Source organism: Capricornis sumatraensis, chromosome 17, assembly GCF_032405125.1.
Source record: "Capricornis sumatraensis isolate serow.1 chromosome 17, serow.2, whole genome shotgun sequence".
Taxonomy (NCBI): Eukaryota; Metazoa; Chordata; class Mammalia; order Artiodactyla; family Bovidae; genus Capricornis; species Capricornis sumatraensis.
Window position 1 is genome coordinate 69,538,829 of NC_091085.1, and position 17,412 is coordinate 69,556,240.

Sequence of the window (17,412 nt, forward strand, 5' to 3'; positions counted from 1 at the left end):
ATCTGCAGTGATTTTGGAGCCCCAAAAAATAAAATCTGACACTGTTCCTACTGTTTCCCCATCTATTTCCATGATCTTCTTTTTCTGAATGTTGAGCTTTAAGCCAACTTTTTCACTCTCCACTTTCACTTTCATCAAGAGGCTTTTTAGGTCCTCTTCACTTTCTGCCACAAGGGTGGTGTCATCTGCATATCTGAGGTTATTGATATTTCTCCCAGCAATCTTGATTCCAGCTTGTGCTTCTTTCAGCCCAGCGTTTCTCATGATGTACTCTACATATAAGTTAAATAAGCAGGGTGACAATACACAGCCTTGACGTACTCCTTTTCCTATTTGGAACCAGTCTGTTGTTCCATGTCCAGTTCTAACTGTTGCTTCCTGACCTGCATATAGGTTTCTCAAGAGGCAGGTCAGGTGGTCTGGTATTCCCATCTCTTTCAGAATTTTCCACAGTTTATTGTGATCCACACAGTCAAAGGCTTTGGCATAGTCAATAAAGAAGAAATAGATGTTTTTCTGGAACTCTCTTGCTTTTTCAATGATCCAGCGGATGTTGGCAATTTGATCTCTGGTTCCTCTGCCTTTTCTAAAACCAGCTTGAACATCTCAAGTTCACAGTTCACATACTGCTGAAGCCTGGCTTGGAGAATTTTGAGCATTACTTTACTAGCGTGTGAGATGAGTGTAATTGTGCGGTAGTTTGAGCATTCTTTGGCATTACCTTTCTTTGGGATTGGAATGAAAATTGACCTTTTCCAGTCCTGTGGCCACTGCTGAGTTTTCCAAATTTGTTGGCATATTAAGTGCAGCCCTTTCACAGCATCATCTTTCAGCATTTGAAATAGCTCAACTGGAATTCCATCACCTCTACTGGCTTTGTTTCGTAGTGATGCTTTCTAAGGCCCACTTAACTTCACATTCCAGGATGTCTGGCTCTAGGTGAGTGGTCACACTGTCGTGATTATCTTGGTCGTGAAGATCTTTTTTGTACAGTTCTTCTGTGTATTCTTGCCACCTCTTCTCAATATCTTCTGCTTCTGTTAGGTCCATACCATTTCTGTCCTTTATTGAGCCCATCTTTGCATAAATGTTCCCTTGGTATCTCTAATTTTCTTGAAGAGATCTCTAGTCTTTCCCATTCTGTTGTTTTCCTCTATTTCTTCGCATTGATCGCTGAGGAAGGCTTTCTTATCTCTTCTTGCTATTCTTTGGAACTCTGCATTCAGATGCTTATATCTTTCCTTTTCTCCTTTGTTTTTCACTTCTCTTCTTTTCACAAGTGGTCACACCAGTGAGCAAATCATAGTCTCTGCCCCAGGCAGACCATAAACCAATAAATATTTAATACAGCAGATGGTGGGAAGTGCCACAAAGATAGCTAAGGCACAGTAAGGAGGACAGAGTGTCAGGGTGGGGAGGAGCTATTTCACTTCAGGGTGGCCTGGAAAGGCCTTCCTGATAAGAGATGACTTCTGAGACAACCCCTGAGTGAAATAAGGAAACAATTCATGCGGCTACCTGGGGGGAAACTCTTCCAGGCAGAGAGATGAGTGTGTATAAAAGTCCTGAGTCAGAGGCATGCCTGGCACGTTCACAGAAAGGCAGGAGGGTCAGTGTCGCTGGCATGAAGTGGGCAAGGGGGCAGGTAGACTAGATGGTGTCAATGGGGCGGCTGGGGACAAGGTGTGTAGGATCTGGCAGCCCATTCTTGGGGCTTTGGCATTTACTCTGAGTGAGATGGGAACCACCGAGGATTTTGAGCAGAGGGGGAAGATGACCAGTGTTAGAGGATTCCCCTAGCTGCTCCCTAAGAATAGACTGTGAAAGGGCCAGGAAGCAGGGAGACCAGTCAGGAGGCTTTGCAATTGTCTAGGTGAGAGCTATACCTTTGATCAGATTGGGAGCAGTATGTGGTAAGAAATGGTCAGATTCTGAGTAGGAATTGTGTGTATAAAAAATAATAATAATAAAGTACAATAAAATAAAATGTGTGGGGGGACTTCCCTGGGGGTCCAGTGATGAAGACTCTGTGCTTCCACAGCAGGGGGCATGGATTTGATTTTGATGGTCAGGGAATTGGATCCCACATGAGAGACAGAGAGAGAAGAGAGTGATCAAAGATGATTCCAAGTGTTTCACCTGAGGAACCGAGTCACCATTTTCTGAGGTGGGAAGACAATTTATGCAAAGTGCTTGTCATAGATGTGAGCATGAAGTAAATGCTCAGTAAATATTAGCTATTTGTTGTATTGATGACTTTGGTTTCCTGGACTGTCTAAACTCAGTCACCCAAGGCTTTGCAAATGCTGAGCATACTTGGCAAGAATATCATAGGTATCATGCCTGAGGAGGTACTGTGTTCCAAACATATGACAATCCTTACTTAGCAGTACCACCCTGCAAGATGTATTAAAGTCCTATGGGAAAATAAACATTTGTTGAATTTTTAACATTTCCCAGGCATTGGGTATTTTTTGCTGAATCCTGTCTCTAACACTGAATTGTAAAGTGTATGAGAGAGCTCTTACAGCTCTTGCATACTACTGTATACACCTGGCACAAGGTAGCCACTGTAGTTAGTCTTTACTAAATTAACCATCATTACTATGAATGGAGGTTGAATAACTTCTCCAGGTGGAGCTGTGTCTTAAATTATTGTTTGTCAGATAAAGAAATGAATTAAGTGCATATTACATTCCCACTTTAGAGAAGAGGAACAGCTGAGGGCAGACCAGATTTGAACCCAGGATTTCCTGATGCTTGAGCTCAGATCCTTTCCACGGCTACACTGTAGGGCTTCACAGACCTTTTGACTCTTTTCGAGGATGCCTAGAGATTTGACTATTCTAATTTCACCATAACATGCAAAAACCCAGGCTAACTAAGAGAAAGAAAGATCAGGTTGTGAAGCTCTAGTAATATGATCCTGTTTTTGTTTTCATGAAACTGCAGGATGCATTTGTTTTATCTAACTTGCTCAAGGTCATACAGGCTGTGAGGGATGGGAACAAAATATGAATCCAGTCTACCCACACCAGAGTCTCTGTTTATTCCTCTAAGTAGGGGTTCTTAATTTGGAGCACAGGACTCTTAGGGGGTCTCTGGGTGCACTTTACAGTACCTTCTTCCCCTCTCATTGTGTGCTTAAACTGTGTGTGCTGAGGAGAAGCTGTATTAATATTTTATTTGAGGAAAGGATTCAGAGCTTTCATTATATTTTTAAAGGAACCTATGGTCAAGAAGTTTACTTTCATTTTTATGTATCTATTTTTTAAGATTTTGTTTATTTATTTTTATTTGGCTGCACTGGGTCTTAGTTGCCACATGCCAGATCTAGCTCCCTGGGGAGGGATGGAACCTGAGCCCCCTGTATTGGGAGGGTGGAATCTTAACCACTAGACCACCAAGGAAGTCTCTCTTACGCATCTGTTTTTTAACTTTTATTTTTAAAACTGTTTTTAGATGAGTAGAAGAAGAAGAAAAAAGAAGGGCAGGAAAGAATTGCAGACATAAAGTATAAGAAGCGTCAATGGTTTCCCGTTGCTATTCATTTACTCAACATATTTGTGTTGAGCACCTGTTACTTGCCAGGCACGATCCCAGAGTTTGAGGATGCTGCAGTGGCAAAATCTCTTGTTTCCCCTGACAGATTATAAGCTGTGTGATGCCTACAAAATAATAATGATGACAATTATTATGTCCTAGTGTCTTGAAAAAAAAGCGCAGAGTCAGAGGATGAGGAGGGAAAAAGCATTTTAGATAGGGGATTTGTGCTCGGAACCTGTTGATTCGCACGGACTCCAACGAAGGGAGCGACCCTGGATGCCAGGGTGTCCTTCCACAAATCTTTTTTTTTTATGCGCTTATCTTCACCGCGGTGATGACCTTAGGAACAAGGTATGCACACAGGAGTGCTGAGCGCATGCTCCCTCTGGCTCCCACGGCTCCGAGCTTTTAGGCTACAATGCGCAGCCTCCGCGGAAAAGGTACCGCCCACTAGGAACTTCCTTTTGAGGTTGTAGTCCCACCCCCACAGCCAACATTCTATTTCCGCTTCCGGCGCTGCGGCGGACCCAGGTCGAAGATGGCGGCGGCAGCTGGATCTCGGGTTTCTGGGCTGCTGGGTCGTTCCCGCCTGCAGCTGAGTCGGTGTATGTCCAGTGGCGCCCATGGCGAGGAGGGCTCAGGTACTGGGACCGGGGTCGCGGGGCGGGCCTCAGGTCTGCTGAAGAGAAGAGCGGCGGGATTTTGACCTTGGCTCGAGGACTTAGGGGAGGGAGGTGAGACGCGGGCGGCTCCTCGCCCGGCCTGAGCGGTCGTGCCCCCTCTGCAGCTCGCATGTGGAAGGCCCTCACCTACTTCGTGGCGCTCCCCGGGGTGGGAGTGAGCATGCTGAATGTCTTCCTGAAGTCGCACCATGGAGAGGAGGAGAGACCCGAGTTCGTGGCCTACCCCCATCTCCGCATTAGGTCCAAGGTACCCCCTTGCAGTCTCTTCAAGTGTCTGTTCGCCATTCCCCAAATGCCCTTGTCCAAGTTCTTAATTCTCTAAAACGGTGGGTGCCGGGCGTGTACAGTTTCTCATTTAATCCTTCCAAACACATTTTTATTTTCTCCGGCCAGGCCTGAGTTTTCTTTTTTAAGGTCATACAAGTGCCCTTCGGTTTTTTCTTTCTCTGAGTCATCCCACCGTTTACCTTCTGATACTGTTAACAGTTGTCGGTTGTACAAAACTTGGAGGTTTGTGAAATTACCTTAAGCTGGCAGAGTCGGAAGGCTCAGCCTTCAGGTTCACCTCTCTAAAACCTGGGCATCTGACAGCTACTAGCTGCATAACGAAGAGATTGACAGCTTCTGATCTTCACCTCTATGCTCGTTACCACCCTGACTGTGTCATTTTTTGACTCTTGATGTAGATATTTAACTACTGTCTCACTTAGCTCAAGTGGAAAATTAAGCTGGATTCTTAAATTTAGAAAGAATTGATGAGTCTCAGCGCCACTGCCACCCGTGTACAATAGAATTAGAAGGCATACATACAGTGAAATGTCTTAACCTCAGTACCATTGACATTTGGGGCTGGATAATTCTTGTTGGGGCAAAGGGCAGTCCTGTGAGTTACAGGATATTAGCAACATCCTTGACTTCTAACCACTAAGTGGTAGTGGTACCCCCTCTTCAAGATGTCTCCAGATACTGGCCTGTGTCTCCACAAGAGCAGAATCATCCTGGGTTGGAAATCACTGCCCTGGAGCAATGTTTTTCAAAAGTACCATGCAGAATAGTTGAGGGTATGTTGCAGTCTCCAATCCAGAGATTTGTTTCAGGTCCAGAAATCTGCATTGAAGTCAGCATCTCCTCCCCTGTACCCACCTCTAGCATTCTGATATAGGTGATGAGAGGACTGCACTTTCAGAAACACAGCACTGAGGTTTACAGGGAGAGGCTTGGGAGTACCGAACTTGAGTTTGCCTTTCCTACTGTCCTCTTTACGGGCTCCCCTGGAGTTTATAAGAGCTCTCTTGTGGGAGCACTGAAACATGGCAGTTATGTAAAGGACGAATTTCCATTTTGTTTTTATGTGTTACCTGTTACTTGCTCTGTTTTAAGCAGTTTGTGGCAGTGCTGAACTGTTTTCTGGAACTGCCTAATTGCCATCTTCACTCCACAGCCCTTTCCCTGGGGAGATGGTAACCATACCCTATTCCATAACCCTCATGTGAATCCGCTTCCAACCGGCTATGAAGACGAATAAAGAGAACCTGGACCACTACCCAGTGGGGACCACAGCACTGGTTTGGACCATTACTCTGCACGCATGGACCAGAAAAGTATATGGGACCTTAAGCTCACCACTTTGTATCCAGTGATGACCATTACACTTGAGGACCATTATACTGATCTTCCATCCCTTTGCTTATAGCAGGAGGAGATGGCTTAAATAAACAATTTAGTCATGACCTGAGAGTTGCATTCTTTGGTTGTGTTTTTCCCTCAGAAAGTAGCATTAATATTCTGTTTGTACAGTGACAGTCTGTGACTACTGTTGACAGTGTTTCAGTTCCAGTTCAGGCCTCCCGAAGAACAGTGTTTGTAACAGGCCTGGTCTTGGTTTCTTGTGCCTGGGGTGGGTAAAGCAAAGATCTAAATTGACCTAATTAACAGTCAAAATTGGGTCCTGGCAGACTTTGGATGGCAAAGACACTGGCATTTGCTGAAGGATACTCCCTAAAATCAGAGTTTTCTCCATAGGTGGCAAGTTCGCATCTTGGGTCGTCTCAGCTCCCTTCAGGCTGGAAGGGTTATAAACTTCTGGAGAAATAAAGGCAGTATGGCAGTATGACACTTCCTGCATATAGTACTGGCTTTGTTTGTTTCTGGAATTAAAAATTTCCTGTAGCCATAAGAATTAGAAGAAACAACAATCAATAATAGTTACAAAATCACCCTTGAAGAGCAATTAAAATTTCCTCTTCAAAATTTAAAACCTTTCAAGTACCTCAGATAGTTGGTCATTTTATGGGCAGGATAAAGTAAAAATAGCAGTAAAATGGAAGAGAGATACATAATCTAGGCTTTCTGTAAATCAAGTTTCATACTGTGTGGCACACACAATTTTCTGGGTTGGGTACCATTATATAAACATTGAAATCAGTGAGGTTTCCATTTGCTATACCATACTACCTTAGATAAATCTTCATTTTTAAATTATAAAGCATATAAAACTCTGCCCAGTGTACATGAGATGTGTGGGGTTCATAGGATGGAAGTCGTTCCATAAAATGCACTGAGTTCCAGGAACAAATAATGAATATAAAACTAAATGTTACAATTTATTTCGTCTTCATGATTTCAGGCATTACAGGGCAGGGTGAGTAAACAAGGCAAGTAAAGTGACCTCTTCAGCCCGCCTGCCACCCCCCCCATTTAATCATATGCAGCATTTTGTCATTTTTATGATATACAGGTTGACTTAATTCATTGACTTAAGTTGAAAGCTGGCAGCAGCAAATCTTGGTAATTTAGGATCTTCCTCCATAGCCACTCCAAGGATTTTAATTCCTGAACTACACGAAGTGCTCTGAAATGGTGTTCGCTGCAGCATTCATGAAGCTTTCACATCTTAGTATGAAATCTGACACCTCTTGTTTAGGTAGGAAACTGTTGAAAGCAGTCTTCCTCTTGGCTAACCCAGTCCACCAACAATCTTTAACAGTTAAATTACTATATAAAAATAAAACTGTGCTTCTAAGCATTGACCGAAACTGTTGTGCTGGGAACCGTTTCTAGAGTATTAGCTCCCTTAGAGAAATGAGATCTTAACCAGTTGCTTCCATGAAACCCCAGCAGAGTGTACATAATGTCCTTCAAAGAATGGCTCGAGGTGAGGCAACCTTATCCTGACAAGCTTACTAGAGTTTTTATACAAGATATATTTAAAACTGATCCCAGACCAAGTACTGCAATGATAATCCCAAATAATACCATTATTTAGAATACTGAGTTCCTGCTGTGATGCCAAAGCCAGAAATCTCAAAGAGTGATGGTTCATCATTTTTTACAAATAAGAGATATCAAGGAGGAAAGGAAATTCTTCCCTCCTAAATTCATCAAATCAGTGCTATCTTCAGTTTTAATTGACACGATCCAGGGTCCTCAATTTCCTGATTTGAGGAGTCCACTTTCAAGATGACTGTCAAGGTCAAGAAGAGCTTTCAGGCTTTTCTTTGCCATGGCCCATGAACTCCAGTCCTTCAATAGGAATCTCCTTCTCCTTTATCGCTTTCTGATGGAAGAAAACATATGATAAAGGGACTACATGAAGCCTGAAGTCAAAACTTTAGAAATACTTTGTAGAATATTTTGTACTTTAGGTACAAAAGTAAACCCAACTGTACCATAAGGACTACCAAACATGACAAACCCGAAGTATGATTATGAAGAATTTAAGTGTAAGACCAGAGAGAGAAGTTGGAGAGTTGTAACAAAATTCAGAAGTGCAATTTAAGCAGTATCACCACTCTGTTGTGATACTTGTTTAGTCACTAAATAGTGTCTGACTTTCGTGACCCTGTGTGACCCCTGCCAGGCTCCTCTGTCCACGTGATTTCCCAGGCAAGAGTACTGGAGTGGGTTGCCATTTCCTTCTCCAGGGGATCTTCCCAACCCAGGAATCGAACCAGCATCTCCTGCATTGCAGGTGAATTCTTTACCACTGAGCCACCTGGGAAACTCCCATTGTGACAGACATAAGTTCAAATCGGTCCCAGGACTTACTGGCTACGTAACTGAGCAAGTCTCTCTTTCCAATGTCTACAGGACAAAGACAAGTCCACCTGGACTTACTGAGGATGTTTTTTAAGTTAACTAATTGGGAATGCCCTTGCCCAGGGCTGTTCTTACAATCAGATCTGTTTCACATTCACTGTGCTGGAATAAACATGTTCTAACTGGCCAAGAGAGAAAAAATAGGCCAGTGAAGGCATTGTGACAACATAAGAGGACCCTCCATGAGGTCTAACAGGCCAGAGACTTAACACCCCGTCTCTCAGTGGAAAAGTGCACCACAGCAAAATCCAAGGACACTTGATTCTAGTGAACTTCGACTACTTTAACTATTTCTGGGCGTGAGTGTTCCACGCATAAAATACAAATAACTGGGCTCACTTTGCAAGTTCAGGTTCATCACCAAAGGAACCAAAGAATGTAATTGGGCTCCGCAGAAAGTAAGGTGCTGCAAAAAGATTTACCTTTGACATTCGGAGAGATACCACGCATCCCGGGTGGTGAATGGTAAGGGAGAGAACTCCTGCCACTGGTCTCATCGAGGCTTTTCTTCCACCCTGCCCGTCCCAACCCCCTCGAGCCGGGGCCTAGGGCAGAGGCGAGAGGGCCCGGGTAGGAGCTCACCTGAACACACTGCTGGTAGCGCTTGAAGAGGTCGGTGCATGGGTCCCCGGAGCCATCCCCCTTGAGGAACTTCTCGGCAAACCAGCGATTGAAGCACTGGTCGTACTCGCGCTTCATGTCGGTGCAAGCCTCCCCTACGCTGTTCATGGCGTCGGCGTCCGCGGCGGTGGCGGCGCTCTCGGATGTCATCACTTTTAAGCGCGTCGCGCGCTTAGGAGAGGATGCGCTACGGCGGCCGAGACGGAGCGAAATGTGGGCGCGGGCCGTGCACCTGGGTCTTCGGGCTGCGGCGCGCGGGCGCCGGGGCTTCACCTCCAAGGCGGATCCTCAGGTAGAGGTCGGGGAGTCCAGGCGGGTGTCGGAGCGGGGCGGAAGGCGGAGCACGCCCCACCCGTAACCCACACCCTCCGCCTCATTCGCCTCCCCACCCCCGCCCCCAGGGAAGTGGCCGGGTCACGGGCGAGCTGATCCAACACCTGGAGCGGCTATCGCTGGTGGACTTCGGCAGCCAGGAGGCCGTGGCCCGGCTGGAGAAAGCCATCGCCTTCGCCGATCGGCTCCGCACGGTGAACACCGACGGAGTGGAGCCCATGGAATCAGTCCTGGAGGACAGGTAAGCTCGCGGCCGCGCGGCCCTCGAAGGATTGCCCGCGGCGCCTTCGCTATCAGTAAAGGCTGGAGCTTAGTCTCTCATTCCACCGAGGGGAAAAGAACATTAGCGACACGCGAGAACTTGCCCACGGTCACCCTGCGAGTAAACGCTTTCGCTCTTTGCGTCGTTCGTTAAGGATCCTCTCCCTCCCTTTTAAAATCCTCGAGCCCTCCCAGTGTAACAAGGAACAAAATCCAAACGTCTAAGCTTTCACCTTCTAGGCCCAACTTTCTAGAGCGCCCCCTACCTCATCACTCCGACCACTTGACTTCCTGCCTGTTTCTGCTACACCTCAGATTCGTGGCTTCTCTAGGTCTTTGCCCTTGCTTTTCTTTTTGTTGGACAGTTCATCTCTTTGGCCTCTCCTTTGTTGGCAAAGTAATGTCTCTGCTTTGAATATGCTGTCTAGGTTGGTCATAACTTTTCTTCCAAGGAGTAAGCGTCTTTTAATTTTATGGCTGCAGTCACCATCTGCAGTGATTTTGGAGCCCCAAAAAATAAAGTCTGACATTGTTTCCACTGTTTCCCCATCTATTTCCCATGAACTGGATGGGACCAGATGTCATGATCTTATGTTGAGCTTTAAGCCAACTTTTTCACTCTCCTCTTTCACTTTTATCAAGAGGCTTTTTAGTTCCTCTTCACTTTCTGCCATAAGGGTGGTGTCATCTGCATATCTGAGGTTATTGATATTTCTTCTGGCAATCTTGATTCCAGCTTGTGCTTCTTCCAGCCCAGCGTTTCTCATGATGTACTCTGCATATAAGTTAAATAAGCAAGGTGACAATATACAGCCTTGACGTACTCCTTTTCCTATTTGGAACCAATCTGTTGTTCCCTGTCCAGCTCTAACTGTTGCTTCCTGACCTGCATATAGGTTTCTCGAGAGGCAGGTCAGGTGGTCTGGTATTCCCATCTCTTTCAGAATTTTCCACAGTTTGTTGTGATCCACACAGTCAAAGGCTTTGGCATAGTCAATAAAGGAGAAATAGATGTTTTTCTGAGCAGAGACATTACTTTGCCAACAAAGGTCCATCTAGTCAAGGCTATGGTTTTTCCAGTGGTCATGTATGGATGTGAGAGTTGGACTGTGAAGAAGGCTGAGCGCTGAAGAATTGATGCTTTTGAACTGTGGTGTTGGAGAAGGCTCTTGAGAGTCCTTTGGACTGCAAGGAGATCCAACGAGTCCATTCTGAAGGAGATCAGCCCTGGGATTTCTTTGGAAGGAATGATGCTAAAGCTGAAACTCCAGTACTTTGGCCACCTCATGCGAAGAGTTGACTCATTGGAAAAGACTCTGATGCTGGGAGGGATTGGGGGCAGGAGGAGAAGGGGACAACAGAGAATGAAATGGCTGGATGGCATCACTGACTTGATGGACGTGAGTGAGTGAACTTCGGGAGTTGGTGATGGACAGGGAGGCCTGGTGAGTTGCAATTCATGGGGTCACAAAGAGTCGAACACGACTGAGCAACTGAACTGAACCACTCTAAATTCTCCCTCCACTCCCTCTAGTCACTATCTCCTTATCCTGTCTGGTTTTCTTCCACTGTTTTTCTTGATTATCTTATTTTTGTTGACTTGTACTATTTCTTGTAATTAGAAAGTGAGCTCACATCTGACTTGCTTACTCCTGGATTCCTGTCTCAAAAATTTTTTAGATATACACATTTTCTGACCTAGGGGTTCCCTGTCTGTGACATATATCTGTGACAGTGCATCAAGATGTGTGCACGAGCATTCAGGGTATGCAAATCTGTTGATAATACAGAACAACAGAAAAGAAACTGGGAGGGATTGGGGGCAGGAGGAGAAGGGGACGACAGAAGATGAGATGGCTGGATGGCATCACTGACTCGATGGATGTGAGTTTGAGTGAACTCCAGGAGTTGGTGATGGACAGGGAGGCCTGGCGTGCTGCACTTCATGGGGTCGCAAAGAGTCAGACATGACTGAGTGACTGAACTGAACTGAAGCGTCCTTCATGGTTAAATTAATCTTCATACACTGAAATGGCAGTTAAAAATAATGAAATAACTATATATGCTGATATGGAAAGGTTTCCAGGGTATACTTATTAATAATAAAAAAGGCAAAGTTCAGAATATGGTGTGTGGTTTCATTGATACTTTATGTGTAATCTATTTTATATACTCTGGTGCATGCATTAAATTGTTTTGTTCCCTGAAAGGGCATGCAAGAAACTGTTAACCATGGTTAGTGTTAGAGAAGGTGGAAATGCAAAGGGAAATTTTACCTTTGAATGCCTAAGGGGGCAGAGTAATAATCCAAGTAGTGAAGTAGTGTAATGCAACCCGGAGGGCTGGGTCTTTGACAAAGCAGCTTGTGTATACTGTACTTAGAGTGTGCAGCCCCTAACCACCTCTACCAGTTATTGCCAAATCTTAATACATTTTTAAAGAAAACACTCTTTTTTGCAAAGCAGACTTGTTTGCCATTTAGGAGTGCAGCTTCTTGGGAAGGATAGGTATGCAACTTATAAAGATAAGGGCAATCTACAACCCTGTCCTAGCCTTTTCCTGATGGAATTTTTAAAAATAAATTCCTGGTAGAAGTGGGCAAAAGCTGCCATTAGTCAGTGCCAGTCAAGAGAGCCACACTTATCTGTAACTGTAACCTTCGTGTTGAGTGCTTGCTAGCCTCAGGACTTCCCCCGGGTTCCAGTGGTTAAGACGCTTCACTTCTACTGCCAGGGGTCAGGGGTTCGATCCCTGGCCCAGAACTAAGATCCCGCAAGGAGTGTGGGGTGGCCATAAAAGAAATAGTCGTCCCATAGAAACTGTTCTTTTTCACCTCAGAGCCAGAGACTGACTCACATGGCATCTCTGATTGCAGTCAAATAACTCAATACTTAAGATGTCCCTCAGGGCTTTATTTGCCCCATCAATTAGCTCTCATTTCAATCTGCATGAAACTAAATTAAAAGGCTCGTAGATGGAGGTAGACTGGTGGCCAGAGAAACAGCTCCTCGCAGCTGATAGCTGGGAAGAGGCAGAAAGAAGCTAAAACAACAGCACAACTGTCCCACTGGTCAGCCCCAGGGCCAGCTGAGGCACTTCTTCCATCATGCTGCCATAGTGCTTTCCGTGAAATTAAATGCATTGCCCACAGTTATTGGCTTAAGTGCATTGTCCATGAGCTTTAGAGGGCAGATTTTTTTTTTTTAGAGATTTCTAATTCACAGTTGAAACTGTCCTCAACCAGGGCTTTTCATCTGATTGAGAACACAGCAAGATCAATGGACTCTTTTTCAATTCTTCCAAGGATGGAACATAACTAACAACTAGACCAGATGCATAGAAGTTGGCCTACATTTCTGGACTGAACTCTCTTGTAGAATCCCGACTGAGAAAGATGAGGTGAGGTAGACCTTCATAATTGACAGGCATCTGAAGAGCTCATCTGGTCCTGTTTCGTGTTTTATGCATGATTCCAGGGTCAAGAAAAGTTAAGCAACTTGCCAAATGAGGGGCCTGCTTGGTGTGCCCTCACAGAGACTCTGGGTTCAGTAGCCTACGATTAAGAAAATAGGGAGGTGTGGAATACAAACAACTTCATCTTAAACAGTACTTGGATAGAAATGTGTGATAGTTAAAGAGGTGAATTTCCTCCTTCAGGAAACCTTACTAGGAAACCCAATTACCAAATGAGTGGACCTGGGAAATTTTTTATATTGGTTGCGCTGGGTGTTCATTGGTGTGTGAGCTTTGCTTGTTGAGAAGCACAGGTTCTAGAGCATGTGGGCTTAGTTGCCCCTTGGCTCGGACCATTTTAAACATCATCCCAGCAATTCTCTGAACCTTTTTATTTTTTATTTTATTTATTTATTTTTTCTGAACCTTTTTAGAAATAAGGTAACTGATACATGGAAAGGATAAGTAACTTGCATACAGGCCATGTGGAGCTCTGGGGTTTGAATTCCACAGTGATTCAGGGGCCCCAGCTCTTAAACATTTTGTCATATTGCCCAACAGAAATATAAACTCCAGAAAGTCCAATGGTCACCTTTACAGATGATTTTTACTGTTCTCCAAGTTTCCTTAAATGAGTATGAGTGTATATTCCTTATATGGTTTAAAAAGAAAAAAATCTAGTGCAACCTTCACTTTTTTGGCAAGAAACTTAAAGTCTAGAAAGATCATACTTGTCCAAGGTCACACAGTTAAAACAGTGCCAGTCCTAGAATAGAGTTCAGCTTTGAACTCTTTGTACCATTAATAAGTGTTTATCGTGTCTCATTCGGGGTTGGGTGCCCCAAAGAAACAGAACCAATCCTTTCCTTAAAGAAACTTATGATTACACCTTGGCCTTTCTGTACAGCCTCTACAGATGTTCATGTCCCATCCTTGCCCTACTGCGTGTGTCTGGTTCAAAGCAGAAAGCTTGGCTGCTATCCTGTTAGTGACTGAGTATACTGCTTACTTTTCAGCCCAAGTATCTGGAAGCCATCTCAAACCTCTTGTCATGCACTTTCAAACCTTAAAACAGTAGTAAAGCCCCACAGATGTGTTCAACTGTTTGGTTTCACTCGTCTCCCATCTGGATAGTTTAATGAAGCCACTAAGCCCCAACAACAGTACAAGATTCTTGGGCTATGTTTGTGGTACTTCTTGCAAGGGAAGGTACTTTTATATCCACAGGTGGCTGTGATGAAGAAAGCACTCATCTTAGGGGCACCAGAAGCAGGCTCGGATCCCAATCCTGTCCCTTAGCAGCTTAAGTCACTTATAACCACTGTTGAGAAAGTTTCTGTACCTTACTCATTTCCCATCCCCATCGTCCCCCACCCCCGAAATCCGGCTTTCTTGATCATGGTTAAGGGGTAACATCACCTGTTCTGAGGACCGCAGGCTGGGTGGGGTCCCCTTATCAATTTCCTTGGCAAGCATCGCTTACCTCTTGTTAGACTTAATACACTGTATTGTAATTGCCTTTTTACTATCTCCACCAAAAGCACCTTACCCATAGTAATCATCAAAAATATTTATTAAAACTTGTCAATACTAAGGAATAATTATTAATACCACTTATCTCACAGGGTTGTTGGAGAAATCAATAAATGGTAGGCTGTTATTTGGTCTTCCATCTTTGAGTAGTGACTCTAACTCGAGAATATGCTGCTGTCTTCTTCTCCTCCCACCCTTGACCCTTTCAACCCATGCCCGTGAAGCCACATTCTGAGAAGCTAACCTTAAGCTTCTGGTTTTGTAGATGTCTGTACTTGAGATCTGACAATGTGGTAGAAGGCAACTGTGCTGAAGAACTACTACAAAACTCCCACCGAGTTGTGGAAGAGTATTTTGTGGCTCCGCCAGGTATGTGCTACCCAAAATGGCTTAACAGACTGTGCCACAGTAAATGTGAGAATGCTGTAGGAACTGTGAGGCCCAGATCTGCTCTGTGAAAGCACTCTGACCAAGTATAAAGAGGCAATGGTGATTGTCCAAGGGTTCAGACTTCTAGTTATAAGTTAAATAAGTCCTGGGGATGTGTGATGTACAGCATTGTGACTAGTTAACAATACTGTATTGTATATTTGAAAGTTGCTGAAGAGTAGATCTTAAAAAAGTTCTCACCACAAGAGAAGAAACCGTAATTGAGACAATGGATATTAACTAATCGTGTTATGGGAATCAATTTGTGGTATATACATATATCAAATCATTGTGTTGCACATCTTAAACTTATACAACTGTATGTCAGTTATCGATAAAACTGGGAATAACAAAAACACAGTATGTATAGGTGGCAAGGTGGCAGTAGATTCTGGAAGTCACATTAACCTCTAGGGGTCAACTGGTAACAGGAATGAGGAAAACAAAAACAGGACTGGGGTGGGGAGGGCTGTGCCCAGTGGCAGATCTGGAGCTCTACCTTAAAGGGACAGCTGGCATGTGCTACTTCTCTTGTCCAGGGCCAGGCAGGGATGGGAGCCCAGAGAACCTGGACATCTGGCATTCTGTGTGCTGGTTCCCAAAATTTAATTGTTAATCAAAGACTTTAAAAAAGTAAAATACTGTGAAAATAAAAAACATACCTGCAAGCCAGATGCATCCTGTGTCATCAGTTTACAACCCCTAGTGTGGAAATTTGCATCTTTAAACCTCACTGTAACTATTTTAAAACTCTGGGCCAATAATAACACCCAGAACTTTGGGTGTTAACCTCTGATAGTTGTTACTGTTTAAGCAGACATAGCCATTGATCACATACGCTGTTTGTCACACAAGACCGTGTGTCAGGTTTTGCTTCTTGGGAAAAATTGAGTTCACAGTCTCTCCTTTCCTATATACATACAAATGTCTAATTAACCTGTCTCTGCTACTTACTGACAAGTGTGCATTAATTAGGCTTCACTTATAACTGCGGTTCTTTCAGATACTCAGAAAAACAGGGTAATAGCTATACTTACTTCCATTGCTTATTTTTCATGACAAATCAGTTAGCTCAGTGTAGAGCCAGCTGGGAAGCAGGCTTAACATTCCTTTTTGTTTTTCTTTTCAAACAGGTAATATCTCTTGGTCAAAGCTGGATGAAAAACAGCCCTTCTCACACCACTGAGTAGCTATTCTGGGAAGGGGCATTCTATGAACACATGGAAGTGCAGAAACTATTTTGCAACAAGTATTTTGTTATTATGAACACTAATGTACCACTTCCTTCAGTCATCTGAAAAAAGTGATGGCTAGGTATCTTTTACTAATTCTTCTGAAGATAGAACTGGGAAAGATCTAGCCAAAATAAGGCAGAGTGCCTGACACCAACAGGAAGTGGAAGGTATGGCTGATTTCCAAGGAAATGGATCAAGTATATTCATAGATACTCACAGACCATTCAGTGTGGAAGACTTTATCCCTCCCTAAAAGACTGTCTACCAAACTGCACTTAAGTGAATCTTTCTATTTATGTAATTGTTATAGACCTTGCATCCGATCACTTCGTGACCACCCTTTTAGCTGCTATTTCCGTCAACCTGAGCAGCCTTTTATCTTTACTAAACATACTTAAATTTGTTCTTGGGTACCCACTGTGTTTCAAGCAGAGTGCTGACTTTCTGCTATGGTTGAAGGTGCCCTGGGTAGGCAGTTTGGGGAGGTGATGGGTTGTTTATGACCTTCACGGTTGTCATTTCATGTGTGCGTAATTTCACCCCAAACTCATTGAGTTGTATAGTTCAATGTAAAAAGTACAGCTTTTACGGGTTGACTATATTTCAATAAAGTGGTTTAAAAAAATAGCCTGTAACAATGTAGTCCCCTTACCCCTACTCCCTGCCCCATGATTACTGAACTAAGCAGAATCCAAGACAGTGGGAGGTTTTGGTTTTGGGATCCAAGACAGTGGGAGGTTTTGGTTTTGGGGTTTGTCTTTTTTTATAGCTCAGATACCAAGGACAAATATGAGACAAATTTAGGAGCGAAAGTGACAGAATCAAAACTTAAATATTTGAGTTTTTTTCCCTGACCAACTTGCTCAAGTTGGTTTTGGTTAAGAATTTCCCAATGATCTTTATGCTGGCACCCACTTTTAAAAACGTGTTTTTAGCCTTCTCATTCCCTTCCCCTATCTGCAATGCTCCTCTTTTCATTAAAGCAGCTTAGTTTACATGGTTGGCTTTGAATTATAAGAAAACCCTGAAACTTCCCTTGGATGTGACGTTCTCAGACCATCGTCAGAGCAACTAACTTTATCCCCAAATAAGTAATCCACTCCTGCTCCTTATCAATTGGGCACAAGTTGCCACTGCAACTCAATGTTTTGTTTTGTTTTTAAACATATCAGTGTGCCTGTTGGTGAAATCTATGAACACAATCAAAGACAACTACACCT

At 43.9% G+C, this 17,412-nt stretch overlaps 3 protein-coding genes across 3 annotated transcripts; 2 read left to right on the forward strand and 1 right to left on the reverse strand.

Moving 5' to 3' along the window:
* Positions 1–4,065: 4,065 nt before the first annotated feature.
* Positions 4,066–5,965, forward strand: COX6A1 (cytochrome c oxidase subunit 6A1). Its single transcript, XM_068990080.1, has 3 exons — positions 4,066–4,187; positions 4,334–4,476; positions 5,671–5,965. Exons 1-3 carry the CDS (start codon positions 4,085–4,087, stop codon positions 5,752–5,754), a joined length of 330 nt encoding a protein of 109 aa, XP_068846181.1. The 5' UTR covers positions 4,066–4,084; the 3' UTR covers positions 5,755–5,965.
* An 892-nt stretch (positions 5,966–6,857) lies between these two features.
* Positions 6,858–9,280, reverse strand: TRIAP1 (TP53 regulated inhibitor of apoptosis 1). The gene is made up of 2 exons (XM_068989923.1): positions 8,910–9,280; positions 6,858–7,785 (listed from the first exon to the last, which is right to left on the reverse strand). Exons 1-2 carry the CDS (start codon positions 9,096–9,098, stop codon positions 7,702–7,704), a joined length of 273 nt encoding a protein of 90 aa, XP_068846024.1. The 5' UTR covers positions 9,099–9,280; the 3' UTR covers positions 6,858–7,701.
* GATC (glutamyl-tRNA amidotransferase subunit C) lies at positions 9,150–16,790 on the forward strand. Its single transcript, XM_068989922.1, has 4 exons — positions 9,150–9,240; positions 9,350–9,522; positions 14,794–14,897; positions 16,091–16,790. Exons 1-4 carry the CDS (start codon positions 9,160–9,162, stop codon positions 16,141–16,143), a joined length of 411 nt encoding a protein of 136 aa, XP_068846023.1. The 5' UTR covers positions 9,150–9,159; the 3' UTR covers positions 16,144–16,790.
* The last annotated feature ends 622 nt before the right edge of the window (positions 16,791–17,412 follow it).